Below are 16,401 nucleotides of genomic sequence, written 5' to 3' on the forward strand. Positions count from 1 at the left end.
TTGAGGCTCAGTTTCCTCATCAATAAAACCAGGAAAATAACTGGTGGCAAAACACAGACTCATAATATTACAGCATTGAGTTGGACCTTCATCCTAGTATCAGGAGAATAACATCAGATAAAGCAGGTTGGCACTTTAAAAATAAAAATGCAGTAACAGTAATATATTTGAGGGGTGCCTGAATGGCTCAGTTAAGCATCTGACTTCAGCTCAGGTCATGATCTCACCATTCGTGGGTTTGAGCCCTGCATCAGGCTCTGTGCTGACAGCTCAGAGCCTGTAGTCTGCTTTGGATTCTGTGTCTCCCTCTCTCTGCCCCTCCCCTACTCATGCTCTGTCTCTCTGTCTCTCAAAAATAAATAAATGTTAAAAAATTAAAAAATATATATAGTAATATGTTTGGGATATTACAATGGTGATAATTTAATTCTATTTACAAATAAGAATTTTATTTCTGGAAGTGTCAATTAAGTTTATGAACTTATCACTAGCCTACATTTTCTATCAACGAAGTGTCGCTTGGGGGAAAGTGACTCAACCTTGTCCTCAGTCCCTGGAGTGATCAAGATGTATGTTGCCTATTTCAGTCTCTTATGTGCCTAAATCCTGTGGTTCTCCACTAGATGACTACTAAGATAAATAAACTTAGCCAGGATGAGGAATAGCTGTGATACTGGAGAACACAGTAGAGCCAATAATGCACACACCATGTATGTAGTGCTTGGAGCACTAACAGAATTTTTTTCTTTTATTTTGTATGAGGGGGTTTTCCTTCTTAATCAAACTTCTCATACACCAGCAATTCGCATTTCATCAGCCCATAGCGACAGGTGAGGGTTACTGTCTCTCTTAGACCCAAATTCCCCAGATATTTATCAAGTACGTACACAGTGCTAGTGCTTGCAGACTGACTCTCAGGCTCTTCAGATATCTAATCCCTTCTTCATCCTTGTAACAGCCCAAGAGGCTGATTCTATTATCTCCATTTCACTGTCACAAAAACAGGTCATTTCACTCCTTTGAACCTGTTTTTGTGACAGTGAAATGGAGATAATAGAATCAGCCTCTTGGGTTGATTCCAAGGTTACACAGGAGGGTAAGCTGATGTTCCTGGGAGTCCACATTCCTCTCCTAGACACCTGGCTGCACACTGATGCTGCCATTGCCCATCTGGTTTGCTAGAACAATCCACCAAGAGGACTCACTCATGACTCTTCCAGCAACAGAGCAGAGGCCCAGAACACCAAGGAACACGGTGGGATCCCCACCCGGAGCGAATGAAAAGTGAGCCGAGAGGTAAGGTTATAAAACAAGTGACTTTCGCTGACTAGATTTTCCGATTCTGTTGCCCTACTCTCTATTTCATAAGAGACTGCCTTTTCAATTCCAAAGGCACCAAGTGAAAAGGTCACTGTATAAGCAACAGAGAAAATGAGGACAAATGAGGGAACAGGAAATGCTTTCTGATGACTTCCTCGGGGCTCATATAATTATTATTACCTTTTACCCCCTAAGGTAGAGTCCTCGGTGGTAATCAGATATAATTTGATCACCAAATGCAAAATGCCTTGTTAAATGGACTTCCTTTTAAATTCCTAACATATTTATTTTGATTGCTTGCTTCATTTTGTTGCCCTGGGAGACCTCCACGAATACTAAATGCTGGTTATGAGAGCTTATGTATGTTTTTTTCATTTATGTTTTTGAGACAATAGTCATTTTTCTGATTTAGTCACTACATAAATGTAATTTCAAAAGTTAAGCAGTCACTTCACACATTTTGGGGGTTTTTAAAAATATGTTTAAAGTTTTTGCTCACACCAATATTTTTTCCCCTTAGAATCTAAGGCCTATTAGAATTACATAACTTTTTTTTTTTAGTTTATAATCTCCTGGCTAATTCCTTAAATGTTATCCTTGCTTTTAGGAAATGTCTTTAGGGAATCTGAGAGGGAAAACTAAAACGAGAGCAGAAGTCCAAGTTTTAGAGGGAGTGGCTGAGCCTAATTATCAGCAAAGTGGGACCATGTGTAAAAAATGTGTACAAAGCAGGTTGCCAAGGCAGAAAGTTACTGCTGAGACATGTACATGCTGCCTTAGGAAAAGGAGGAACCTAGTTTTTCAAAGGCAACAGCCAAAAGTCTTCTTAATTTTTTTTCTTGAACCCCCTGAGTTGGGATACGTAAGGAGATAGGGTCATTTGGTTTGTAATCAGGCTAAGGCTGTTTCCAACTGCATTCCAGCCCCCTCACACATACAGACGAATCTGCTCACCTTCACAAAGTTATCTTAACACAAATATGAAGATCCCACTGGAGCTTGCTGTGTCGGACAGCCTCCCCCACGTAATCCTTTGTAGCACCCCTCTCCCCACACCGACGATGGCTGGAGGAGCCCTTCTGTCTCATTCTATCACAGCTTCCAAGGACAGGCTTGGCAAGCAGTGGTCCTCTGATGAAAACGTATTTAAAAATGGCTGTGTACAGTCTACGGATCTCTTTCCTCTATGGCTCGTTGTTAGCCTTCCAAGGCCATGTTTCAAATTCAGATTCTCTGGTTTATTCTGTGTGATCATAGTCCCACCGTTTCTAGTGCTAACATCCAATTTGACAATTTGTAGATCATGGGCTTTTTTTTTTTTGTTTTTAATGTTTATTTAATGTTTTGTTTTTAATGTTTATTTATTGTTGAGAGAAAGAGAGAGACAAGAGTGTGAGCTGGTGAGGGGCAGAGAGAGGGAGACACAGAATCTGAAGCAGGCTCCAGGCTCCGAGGTGTCAGCACAGAGCCCGACGCGGGGCCCGAACCCACGAACCACGAGATCAAGACCTGAGCTGAGGTCGGACGCTCTGAGCTGGGTCCAGGCACCCTGATTATGGGCTTTTAATTAGCATGTAGATCAATCAGAACAAACTGCTGCCACCAAGACGGGCTGCAGCTGGTTTGTGCCTCTTCCTCCCTGATATCTAAGGGAAAGGTGCCACGACCTAGGTAAGTTACTTCGGCAAGGTTGCTAACTTCTCTGAACAATCATGATAACCATATGATGTACATATGCATTCTTGTGCAATATTCACAGTGCTTTCACACAGAACAAAGGATGGGTAAATGCAAAAGTGGTGCATGGGGCTTTATCCTTGGGGGGGAGGACATCTGGCAGAAAATTCTGGCTCCATCTAAACTTGGCTACTTCGGGTAAGTCACTCATCATAGTCTCAGTCTCCTCCTCTGTAAAATGGGTACAACAATACCCACTCTGCCTATCTTCTAAGTTTATTATTAGGCTTAGGTGAGATGCTTCCTAACTTCTCCCACTTCACAGAAAAGGATAACTTTTGTTTAGCACCCTGGGGTAAATGCAAAGGTTTTGAGGCTGGAGATGACCACTCCTGGACTCTAGCTGCTCTGCCTGACTATCCCAAGGGCTGGGATTAATACCTCTACACGCGTGTATGCCAACTGGGGAGCTTTGATATATGAAAATATTTAAAACAAACTTTAGCTATCTATCTATACACACTCACATTCACATATATCCTCCTGATATATATGTGTGTGTATATTGTACCCCAATGTTTATAGCAGCACTCTCAACAATAGCCAAATTACGGAAAGAGCCTAAATGTCCATCAACTGATGAATGGATAAAGAAATTGTGGTTTATATACACAATGGAATATTACGTGGCAATGAGAAAGAATGAAATATGGCCTTTTGTAGCAACGTGGATGGAACTGGAGAGTGTTAGGCTAAGTGAAATAAGTCATACAGAGAAAGACAGATACCATATGTTTTCACACTTATGTGGATCCTGAGAAACTTAACAGAAGACCATGGGGGAGGGGAAGGAAATAAAAGTTAGAGAGGGAGGGAGCCAAACCATAAAAAGACCCTTAAAAACTGAGAACAATCTGAGGGTTGATGGGGAGTGGGAGGGAGGGAGGGCGGGTGATGGGTATTGAGGAGGCACCTGTTGGGATGAGCACTGGGTGTTGTATGGAAGCCAATCTGACAATAAATTTCATATTAAAAAATAATAAATAAAATAAAATAAAATACAGAAGAAAAACATATAGAACACCAATTTCATTTCTAAACAAATTACACAATCTAGGAAATGTAGGGATAGAAGCATCAATTAATAATTTGAGTTATAAAAAATATATGTGTGTGTGTGTATATCTGTGTGTGCATATGTGTGTGTGTATACCTGTGTGTGTGTATACATATATATGTAAAGTACTAACCTAGGCCCATGGTCATCATATGGCAGAACATGTACAAGACCCCAACCTCTTGTCACTTCAGATACAGTCTGTCTCAACACTGTGCTTTCAATTTTCCTTAACAATTAGCGGTTTAGGAAAAAGACATGTGGCTAATCACCGAGGTGACAATTTAGAGAAGTGGAACATTTTGTTGCCTTCAACTCACAGCCAGATCACTCAAAGCAGTAGAAAGGCTGGCAAAATTTCAATCATCGAGCTAACGATTGTAACCTTGTTCCTGTCTGTGTTCGTGTCCATATCCACGTGCAAATCTGTGTCTGTCTTCTACTTTGGCAGTACGAACCATTAAACTTAGGTATGGAACTTCCACATGTGAGTGAGGGTTACAGGAGTACCTAGATTCTACACTTGTTAGGAAGAACATAATCAGCTCATGTATGTGAACTACTCAAAAGAGTCGTGGGGAGACTTTCTAAGTGAAGCACTCTATACGTATTTATTACTATTCAAAACAAATCTTATCAATCAGTTGTAAAGAGATACAGGAACAAAACAGAATGACTGCACTCTGGAGAATTCTTTCATAAAGATGTATCATTAGACTGTAGTATTCAAATAGTGGCAGCAGCAGCAGCAGCATCTGGGAGCTTTTAGAAATTCAGAGCCTCACATCTACTACATTAGAATCTGCATTTTAACAAGATCCCCAGGTGACTTGTGAGCACATTCAAGTTCAAGAAGTGCTGCACTGGAGTACTTCAGGGCTTATATGGAGACCCTTGGGTCAATTGTATTTCCGGTGGGAATCATGCAAAAGCAGTAGTGACTCAGAAAATCTTCTCTGTCTTACTGATGTATTCAGAATGTAGACTAGGGGGTGGGGTGGGGGGGAGTGACCATGTACATGCACCTCCCCACTTAGAAGGCAGTCCCATCTGAATGAAACAAAATGCTCTGTGCAAGGGATCACGAGAACGCACATCAGCACGGATTCATCAGAGGCCCTCATGGAACAAGACTGAGATCCCGTAACTGTTCTGGCTTGAGGGGGAGGAACAAATACAAACACAACACTTCAGAAAAGGAGGTGACACCACTAGGAAGTCTGCAGTTTTCCAAAGAAACATTAGGAGTAAGTGGAGGGGAAGGAGGAAGTCACTTACATTAACCCAGGGGTGCTCAAGGACCTGCACAGCCGAAAATCGCTGATCCACATCAACCAACAGCATCATGGTAATGAGCTCCTGCAGAAGGGAACGTTCGATTCCATTTGTCTAACTTTTACGGTAGCAACCTGAGCATTTTCATACGCAGAAGTTCTCTTTTAGTTTGGAAAAGCTCTAAATCTTAAATATATCCGCTCAACTTACCCACAGCCACCTAACATCTTTAGAAGTCAGAGGAAAGGCGAGTATTCAGAATTATAAACATATTGCTTATCGTTGAGAAAAAAATGAAGTTAATATTAGGATAAATTTCATTAAAAATGTATTTAGTAGAAAAGAAATAAATTATACAAGTTAAAGAATTAACATTCCTTTCTTTGCCTAGAGTTTTGTGCTTTAAAGGCAGATTTCTAAGTTGGTTTAATACAGAAATATGTTAAAATTGCTTCAAAAATTTCCACATCAGTCAATACCAATAAAATGGAACTATTAAGGGGCAAACGATCTAATGGTTCTGAAATTAATGAGACTTCCTCATGAGCTCCAAATGATTTGGACCAGGAAAGCACAGCTTGGGTTTTAATGATGAGTCTGTCATACATCTGTCCACCTTGGATTAGAAGTTCCCATGTAACAAAATGGTTAGATATGTGTTATCCAGTTCCTTACATTCACAGGGGTCTGAGTACCAGTCCGTGATGGGGATGATTTATTTCCATTGATACAGAGATTTCTACCCAAAAGTTCTCATTATGTTCTTCTCCGGCTTCAGGCTCCTTTGTGTAAGAAGGCATTCATTCACTTTCCAACCTGGGCCAGAACTTATTAAAGCAACTATTTTGTGTGATGCCCTTTGCCAGGTGTCATGGGTGTGTAGGAGATGGTCCTATCTGTCAATGACTTTGAGCCCTCTTGTTACGGAGTGATGGCATAAGGTAGTAAGTTCCTGAAGAGACTGCTCACAGGCAAAAACAACTCCACCCCCATGCATTATCACCCCACCTCCTATCACCTTTCTGCCTTTCCTATGACACTTCTCTCAATTCCCCACATTTTCCTAGGCCCAGAGGTAATTAGAAGTCCTGGGCGGCTGAAGAAAATGACAGCCTTGGACCTAACGTGCATCATTTTCTATGGAAAGTGGCCAGGCAGAAAAAGTCAGGTTTTCAATTGAACTCACTCAGGACACAGCGAAAGGAAAGGCATATACACCAAATAATCAAAAGTCAATTATTTCTCAACAAGAATTTTTTCATAAATGTAAGTCAATGCTTGGAGATGTAAGTTTAAGGAATCAATTAAAGTCTTGTTTTTTATCTCAAGTTCTACTATCGTCTCCATGTAAGAGTTTTACAGTTTTCTTAGATACTGATCTCTTCTTAGTTTAATGGACAAAAATGACATGCCTTGTTTCCCTCTGCCTTTATATCCTGGCTGTCTTTCAAGATCCAGGTTAGATTGTAGCTTCCTCCTGATATCTGTGTGGATCATTTCAATGTTTGAGCTTCCTTCGCTTTGATGGATTAGCTAGTTGTTTCATTCACTCATTCCTTTATTTATTCATTCATTTAATACATGTTAAGCACCAGTTATGTACTGGTCACTACGTAGACACTGATGTTACAGCAAAAACAAAATAGACACAAATCCTTGTCTTGGGAACGTTGTGTTCCAGTAGGAGAATCAGAAAATAAATTACATAAGTAGAATGTATCCACCTTTCTAAATCTACCTGTCTAGAAAGGTAGAAGGCTAGTTACACGGTATACCAGATGGACATGTGGGTGTCAGTACTATACGGAAAAATAAAGCAGATGAGGAAGATAAGGTGAGCCAGGGTGGTTAAAGAGCTGTAACTGAAAGTGGGGTGGTCTGGGAAAGTTTCACTGAGAAGACGAAATTAAGTCGAGACCTGAAAGAGGCAAAGCAATAAGCTGTGTGGAAATCTAAGGTGGCCTGGTGCGGGTAGGGGTAGCAAGAGCCTGTGGCAATGTAACCGGAGTGGCAACAAGGAGCAATGAAGCCAGGGAAACAGAGGCACTTGATAAGTCGGGATGGCTATGAACAGAGGACTTGATGACTGTGAACTCTTGGACAACCTAGTAATTATAACCAAAATAGACAGAAATCATATTAACAATATCATTAAGTCTCCCTGCATAAGACGAGTCAAAATCAGTAATTCCATTAAGGCGCACAGGCTATAAGGAAGAAGAAGGCACTGGAAACCTACCTTGGCAGAATCAGAAACGTTATCCCAGTACGGAGAAGGAAAGTCCACTTGCCCCATCAAAATCTGATCAAAAAGCACCTCCTGGTCATCACCACTTCTGTTTAGATGAACAACGACAACAAGGGAAAAACAGCGCTAAAATGTCAACTCAGAGTATGTTTCTTCATTCTTATACATTAGAGCCTTTCCTTTCCCCATTAATGTGTAAAATGTGTGTTTTTAAGCAATTTAAAATGTCAATATGGAACTGTTTTGGTAAATTAAGAAAGAATGAGTTTTTAAATTATATGAGGAAGATTTATGGAAGGCATGTAAATTAGCATGTACAACATAGAAAAAAATAACAGGCACTGCGAGCGAAGTTCTTATTATGTTCTTTTCCTGCTTGAGGCTCTTTTGTGCAAGAAGGCGGAATGGATCACTCAGAGAATAGAGCAATGCTTTGTTGGTGAGGAATAAAAGATTACTGCCCATACCCACGGAACGGAGGGAAACCACACAGCAGGATGTAAGTGATTACACCAGCTGCCCAGATGTCCACCTTGAGGCCATATCTGGAAAAGTAAGTGAGGTTAGAGTTAGCAAAGTCAGGCCAGGACAAATTATGGGGCAGAGCAAAATAGATGACTCTTCTATTCTAAACCAAAAACCAAACTAAACAAAATAAAAAGCCCAACAACAAACAATAAACTAAAACCCACCAGCTAATCAGAATTCAAAGAAAGAATAATAAAAAAAGAGAGAGAAAGAGACTAAGACACGTGAATAAAAATCAAAGTAAAAGCATGCTTATGATCATATCCAAATATCAGTAAGTGAGGGGTTTCATCAAAAAGGCTTATTATAGCCATATCAGTTTTAAGATAAGGTGGGACCCTCGAAACTATACAACTCCCAGATTTTAGAAATAACAATTACATATAGGACATTGCCAATTTATTTTTTTATTTTTTTAATATTTATTTGAGAGAGAGAGAGAGAGAGAGCAAGTACAAGCAGAGGAGGGTCAGAGAGGGGGACATGAAGAATCCAAAGCAGGCTCCAGGCTCTGAGCTGTCAGCACAGAGCCCGACGCGGGGCTAGAACCCACAAACTGTGAGATCATGACCTGAGCCAAAGTCGGACGCTTAACGGACTGAGCCATCTAGGCGCCCCAGGACATTTCCAATTTATAAGGCACCGACATATATTATCTTATATGCTGTTTTTCTAACAGCTCTTTACATTCCCAAGGATAAGTATTGTTGCCTATATTATAGAGGGGAAAACTGAGGTTCAGTGAGGTAAATAGTCTTCCTGAAGATCACACAATCTGTGGCAGAGCTGGGTTCCAACCAGGATCTTCAAGAGCCCAATGCAATTCTCTTTCTACCCCAGACCCCTCCCTCCTGGCAGGCTGTCAGAATACTCACAGTAGAAACTGTAGATACGCCTGAGGCAACACCCTCTGAGCGAGGTCAGGCAAGGTTACGGATGTGGGCTCCCAACTCACTCAAATTTGACGAATAAAAAAGTTCTCATTACCCTACATCTCACCCTTGGGATTTCCCGATTGGCGTTCCCTTCTCATCTATTCTGCATTTCTACCTTTCTGGTCTATGGTTAAGCAGAAAAACTCTCTCAAATGGGTCATAGTGGAGCATACAACCTAGACCCTTGGGGGTGGGTTGGTGCCACTAAGGGGGGGGGGGGAGTAGGGCCATCTCCCCTTGCTGCACCACCCTTTCCCAATCCTTCTGTGTCAGGGTAGTACTTCAGAACGTCGCCCATGATCCTTGGTAAGAACTAGGCTCTTTTGGGAAAGAGCCCTTTATTCACACAGACCTGAGTTCAAATGCTGACTGAACTACGATCTAGTCATGAGCTTATGTGATATTCAACCTTCAGAGTAAGATTATTCATATGCTCAATGGGAATCATACCATCTACTGTAAGAGTTAGAAGTAAAGGAGCTTAGGACCTGGCGTGCAGTAGGTCCTTACTAAGTGTCAGGCCACCCGCCTTCTCCCCCATCCCCGCCCCGCCCCCATTCTAGAGATTTTCATTCATCTGATACGGCTGCACACAGAAACCAGAAAATTCCCAGTGGCCCTCTGATGCCTAAGGGTGTTTGTACTGCACAGATAATCAATGGACCGCCAAGAGAGCCAAAATGAGACTGGGACGGGAGAATGAGGACAGCTGAGAGAAATAACCACAGGAGACTGTAATCACCACACACAGCAGTGTCTGTTTCTTTTATCCAAAAGCAAGTTAATTACCATCGCTATATGTTTCCCTGTTAGTCCGAACATTTTTTACTCTGAGGTTAATAACTGCTGTTCTACCTTTAACAAAGGCCAAATGGAAGCCTTGAACAAGATTGCAGTAATTGGCAACTTGATTGGGGAAACAGAGAAAATGGCTCCCACTTTCAAGTTTAAAAAAAAAAAGAGTGAAAGAAATCTGATAGCTAATTCTGTCCGGATGGCACAGAGCAGTACTTTCTCCTATTCTTGAAGCAGACTAGTTCTTTGACAAGCACAGCACTTCAGTAAACACACGGAAAGCATTTACCCAGTCTCTGCGATGATTTCTGGAGCCACATATGTCGGGGTGCCACAGACTGTGTACAGGGGGCCGTCTACAATGGTGGCCAGTCCAAAGTCACCCAGCTTCAGCGATTTGCTGCCATCTTGGTGTTCGTACACCTACAGGAAAAGCAAAGAGTGAAACTGCCTTAAAACGAAGAGCTCAAAAGCTCTTTCTTGAAGAAATGAGGGGCGCTGTGGTTTAACTTTCATGTATTTATCATAAAGTAAAAAAAAATGAGGCAATTCTGCAAGGATATACATATGAGACTATCCTTTTTTAGATGACAGCAGAACTGGAAACATGGCAAACAGCCAGCAAATGGAAATTCAATAATAAATTGCGGTAGTTCATACAATGGCGTGGTACATGAGCATTAACATGGCGATGTGGGTTTATATTTATTGAAATACATTATTTGGGGGAAAAAAGGGAAGATTTCAGACTGGTCTGCATAAAATGTGTATTAAAGAAAAGAAGACGTAGAAAGAAAAATGTCTGAAAGAACACAGTGTTCGTGTGTCCATCTCTGGGTGGTAGGATTAAGGCAGATTTCTTGTTTTTTTGCTCCTCTGTATTTAATGTTTTCCACAATTAAAATTGATTTGTGTAATGCAATGAAATATAGTCTCCAGTGCAGTATCTCCAACTTACGAAAATAATTACCTCTCCATTTTAATATATAAGAGGCCTTAAAAATACAGTTCTTTACTAACTGAACAAAAAAATCTACACAAATATTAAAATACTTCATTTTCAGTGGCCCACATTTCCAACAAAATCTATTTACATTTTTTTATTAATAATTGAAAGGGATATTAACATTTCATTTCACCTGTGGCAATTTGGAAAGATTTATCAGGTGCAGAGTCAGCATTCTGCCCAGGTTTCCTTATTAAGGCAGTAAAAGTCTCTAGTCTTTCACCCAACAAATCAAGAAAAGGATGCATGTGACTATAGGCAAGTATTTATACTGCTTTAATTCCAGCCCGTGATCAAACCAAATGGGTCTGCTCTAAAAAGTATTCCAAACAACTTCTACTATTTCAAAGAAAAGATCAAAGGGCATTCAGAATTCTAATTCAGTGCCCTCCATTGGAATCAATAAGATAAAGAAAACCACACTAAAAAGCTCCTGTTCCCAGCAAAGGCAGTCACCAGGAGATGCCTTAAGGAAATGGTGAAGTTTTCCATGCACATCAGAATAATTCCTCCCCCAGCAAGTTGAAGCCTGAATGTTCTTCTGTTGCCGCCTTGTGATCATCTGTACTTGCTACGGCGGTCTGACCTCTTGCACAGTAAGGCATCTCTCCACACATCAGGAGCTCCACTACCGTTCACACACCGCGTCTCCCTTTCCTTGGCAAAAGTACATTAACTTCTCATTTCACTGCCGCATAAAGTGCAGATGTTTGGCTGGCTAAGCTGTGGTATCAGCATCGATCATTTGGATCTAACTGTTTTGGCAGAGGCGGGGAGTCTGATCCTCCCTTTTGGAGTGACTGTGTCTTTTCTGGGCAGAAAATATCCTTTTATGTCTTCTCCACACAGAGAGAGCATGGAGTCTTCTCCTTAAGGGCTTGACCACCATCTACACTGGGCCTGTGGGCAGGTGTCCAGAGACTTGTGGGGTCTCCTGCACTTAGGTCGTTAGGGCAAAGACAGTTGCATGTCCCTCACAGATGTAACTTTGCCCAGTTGTCATCTGGGATAGACACTGTCCTCACTCCTTTAACAAAGCAGCTCTCTAGCCCATCAGCAGGAGCAAGTTAGGGGCTCTGAGGCATTAGAGCCACAAAACATAATATCATACCCAGCCTAAATGTTTTCCAGCGAAAGAAATCCCTAAATCATAGTTTTAGTGCATCAGCTCTTCTGGCCATCCAAATGTTTTTCATGAGCAGAAACCTGAGATGGAAATATATCTAGAAGATCGTCTAGTTTACTTCCCAGACAAAGCAGGATGGTTTACTTCCTTACTTCCGTTTTCTTAGTAATAACCTTCCTAAAATGCGAAATAATCTCTCGCTTTGAGGTTCTGTTAGTCCGAACATCCACGGGGCGTGTTTTGTGAGGTTGTGCAGATGCAGGTTTCAATTTACGCAACTCCGTTTGTACAGGAATTTTGTGGTTTTCCTCTAAACGTACTATCTATACTCACCTAACTTTATTCAAAAGTTGGACCGAAAGCAGATGTTGGCAGATCCAGTCATAAGTCATATTTTGGTTCTGACTGTGACTATGTAATTCTCTTACATGTAGCAAAGGTTTTATTTTTGAGTATCTACATTTTGATAGGATTTCCATCTCATACATAGCCATGTGATAGTTATATTTAACGTAGCCAAACAATAAAGTTCAAAGTTTCAACAACTAAGAGAAAACAAGCACTAAAAAAAATTGTACGTAAAATTTAGGATTATGTGAAAGCAGTAATTCTTCAAAAATAAAACCAACACCTTTTAAATAGAACACAGAATCTATCATTTTAATGCTCTTTTTATCTTTATCACTTCCACGGTGGCCCCTTCCTCTGCTTTGAAAAAACAGAATTTCATGAACATAAAGTAGTTAACGTGATGCTTATGATAGACAATAAGAACTGAGAGACAAAGGCCTAATCCATGTAACTGAAAACATTTCTAGACACAACCACATTAGAAATGCTTCGGCAAAATGTTTTTGCAGGTGAATAAATGTCCAGGCTTTTCGTTTGGAATTGTGTTTCACTTACTTACTGTCAGGCAGGGCAGGAAACAAGGTTGCTTTGGGTTTTTCTCTGTCAACACTTTGGGAGAAGGGTACAGAAGAATATATTCCAGTGTTTCCTCCCCTCCAATGGGAGAGCACCTTTCCTGAGTCCCCACACAGCCACCTCACAACTGGGGTTCACCCTTAGCGTCTGCTGCACCCTGAGCTGGGCTCACCCTTATTTATGTCTTACGGAGCCAGATACAGAGGGGCATGAGTGAGGCCATTGAAAAATGTAATTAAAACTCTGTTCAAATCGCAGATTGCTAAATACATCTGTTTCAAACACACACACACCCTCACGCACACGCACACCCACCACTCGCAAAACCGTCCCCCAGAAAGTATTTTCCCAAACGGCAGCTATAAATTTACTTTGAACTGAGTTTTTAATTAAAAGTTAGGAGTTGGAAAAGCTTCTAACAAGTTCACACTTAAAATGTGGAGTCCTTGGCTTATAGTGCTCCCTGAATCGATTCTGATTTCGCTCCTCTGCATGTCTCCTCATCCTGACCATCTTCCACGAGGGACGTTAACTGGCTGCAAGTACGGGCTCGGGCAGCCTGATCCAGCAAGTGGGGTTCTGGTGTAAAAAGGACTTTGGCCTTCACTGTATTGTAAAGCTTCCATAAAACGCGGCCCACAAGTGAGGTGGGAGTACATTGTCAATCAACGAGTATTCACAACATGAGATATAATTTAATGTTCATCCCAAACCCTTTAAATACTCTAGATGTTCCCCCACATTTTAAACACTGAGGGGCTATTAAAGAGACGGGGATTAGTGCAAATTACCAGTATGTAGTGCTTTCACTGTTTTAACTAAGCAATAAAACTGTGTAATTGTACAACACTAATTGAATGCAGCTACCCATAATTGTGGGCGGCCATATGTATCCTATTACCATAAAGATTGTCAGTATTTTGTAAGCTACTCTTGTGATCATTGCAGATGGCTACAGTCAGAGAAGTTGTTCTCTAGGGTTTATTATATGGCTATAAAGACATCCCATGATTTGACAGACTAAATGTGTTAAATGGCAACAATTATGAAAAAGGTTCCAATTAAAAGCTGAAGGCACGTCCTACCAAGAACAGATATAGTGAAAGGTCAGGTATTAGGTTTTTGGCACACCGGCATTTCGCACAGGATTTTTCCTTTTTAAAGAAGAGTTTTATTTTTGTTTCTTTTCTTTTATTTAGGGTTTTGCAGTAGCTGTAACTTGCTGAACAGTAGATGTTTGGGCATAGGCCTGATTTCCTTTGGATTAGAAACTGAGACCATTTGGAAAAGTTATTTGAAAAAATAAAAGATTTAATATATAGTCATAAAATGCAGCTGGTGGCCATAAAATAATATGAAAATTCACAGATAACCTGAACCCAGGCAAATGGTTTCTGAGATTCCCATAATAGAGAACTAAGAGCTGACTAACATAACAGATGTGTTGGGACAAACATAATTCTCAATGTTGCTGTGAATTCAAGGATAACCCTGTTGAAATCCTGGCTAATGAATCATTAGTATCCACGGAAATATTTTCACAGAGGAGCTCAATAGGTACTAAAAAATTATTTCACCAAATAGAATTGGACAAAGGTGGCATGAAATTGACAAAGCCATGGAAAAAAAAGTCAATTTACTTTTTAACCAATATGGTATCCCTTTAAAAAGACGTGGCTTTTCCTCTGGCCATGGTATACGGCCTTTACAATCCTAAGGAAAATAAATTTAAATCTTTAATCTTTGAGAAGTGAAGTAAAACAACATTAATGCAAGAGATTATTTTTTAAAATGCACTTTATGGTCCACATACTTTAAAATTAAACCTCCTGGAAAAAAAATTAATTCTTAAAAAAACTATCTTATACCCACATGTAAAATCTTTATGAAATCAAAGGTTAAATGAAATAATAACAGTGAATGTCATACAGAAGTCAGAAGAGGGGTAACAATAGCAGAGTGAAAAATAAAATAGCTTTTAAGGTATTACCTAGAGATTTTTGGGAAGACAGAAGGATGAATGGAGACTCCCGGAAACCTGATTCTCATCCTCACATTAAAATAATCATGAAACTATCTCAAAAGGGGTCCTATGCAGCTGCATTGAGATACACAAAACATGCACGTTCGGGATTCTCTTGGCCATTGTACACACTAGGCTTTTGCTAAAACTGGGAACTCAGTGTCACTGCCATTTTAAAAACTGGTATTACATTTTTGACACACGAGTAATATCCAACATGTCACTGTAGGAAAATTAGAAAAGACAGATAATTATAGAGGGAAAGGAATTAAACTCACCCATGATCTTGACACTTAGAAATAACCATTGTTAGCATTTTGGGGTATGAACTTCCAGCCCCTTCTTTACCTCTCTTTCCTGCCCTTCTCCTTCCACTGGACAATATATCCTGAGTGACTAAGCCTGTATCTACATCACGATTTCCAGGGGCTACTGGATATTCCATTGTATGGAGGCACCATGATAATAACCCCAACATCTACTACCACCGCTACTTAGTAAGCACACAGGATACACGAGGCATTGTGTTGAGGAGTTCATGTTCATTACCCTATTGGATCTTCACAACAACCTATTAAGTAATCTCACTGATATTCTGCAGATGAGAAAATTGAGTCTCAGAGACGTTAAGTAACTTGTCCAATGTTGCACAGCTAGTAAGTGGCAGAGCCAGAACTTAAGCTTAGGTATGTCCAAGTCTAAGGTTTTAACCATATGTCCTCCTCCCTCCTCATCATGCTATTATTTAATTAATCGGTGCCCTGAGGTAACTTGTTTCCATATATACGTATCTCTATTTTTTCATACTAAAACCCACTGGGATGAATATCTGTATGTATGTATACATATCTGATTTTTTTTCTTCAGGTTACCTTTCCAGACTTAGAATTACTTGGTCATAGGATACACACACTATTGAAGGTTTCAGTTATTTATTACCAAATTACCTTTCAAAAAGCTTCTATGAAGTTACTCCGCACCAACATGTATGAGATGATTGGTAGTCTAATAACTTTGGCAACGCTATATACTATTATTATTAATCTTTGCTACTCCAATAAGACCATGTCATTTTAAGTGAGATGAGTGATGTTATTTCAGTCCTTAATCACAAAAGGGACGAGTAGTGCACCAGACAGACCTGGGCCAACCCTGGCAGCACACTACACTTTTATTTCCTGTCTTCTTCTTCCTTGTGCCATCATAGGTCCTTGGAAAAGGGCCCTCAGCAAATGTGTTAGCAAAATAACTGGCATATGATTGTACTAAATAATGTTTGGGGACAATGTTGTTTTTCTTCTATTTTTCCCTTAATTTTTATCCAAATTCAGAGAGCAGAATTTTTTTTTCTAAACACCTATAAAAAAGATTCATTCAGTGTCTGCGTGGACATTTTATTTTTATGTATGTATGTATGTATGTAT

The 16,401-nt window shown here is 40.2% G+C and overlaps 1 protein-coding gene across 6 annotated transcripts in view; it reads right to left on the reverse strand.

The window, feature by feature from the left end:
* The window catches only part of DCLK1 (doublecortin like kinase 1), a 347,248-nt gene that overhangs the window by 30,038 nt on the left and 300,809 nt on the right, over positions 1 to 16,401 (reverse strand). For all 6 annotated transcript variants that reach the window (XM_023250802.2, XM_023250793.2, XM_023250785.2 and 3 more), the window contains 4 exons: positions 10,185 to 10,318; positions 8,105 to 8,182; positions 7,629 to 7,725; positions 5,393 to 5,473 (listed from right to left, as the gene is read on the reverse strand). In XM_023250802.2, coding sequence (XP_023106570.1) covers positions 5,393 to 5,473; positions 7,629 to 7,725; positions 8,105 to 8,182; positions 10,185 to 10,318 — 390 coding nt within the window. The remainder of the gene's footprint in view (positions 1 to 5,392; positions 5,474 to 7,628; positions 7,726 to 8,104; positions 8,183 to 10,184; positions 10,319 to 16,401) is intronic.

Source organism: Felis catus, chromosome A1 (assembly GCF_018350175.1).
Source record: "Felis catus isolate Fca126 chromosome A1, F.catus_Fca126_mat1.0, whole genome shotgun sequence".
Taxonomy (NCBI): Eukaryota; Metazoa; Chordata; class Mammalia; order Carnivora; family Felidae; genus Felis; species Felis catus.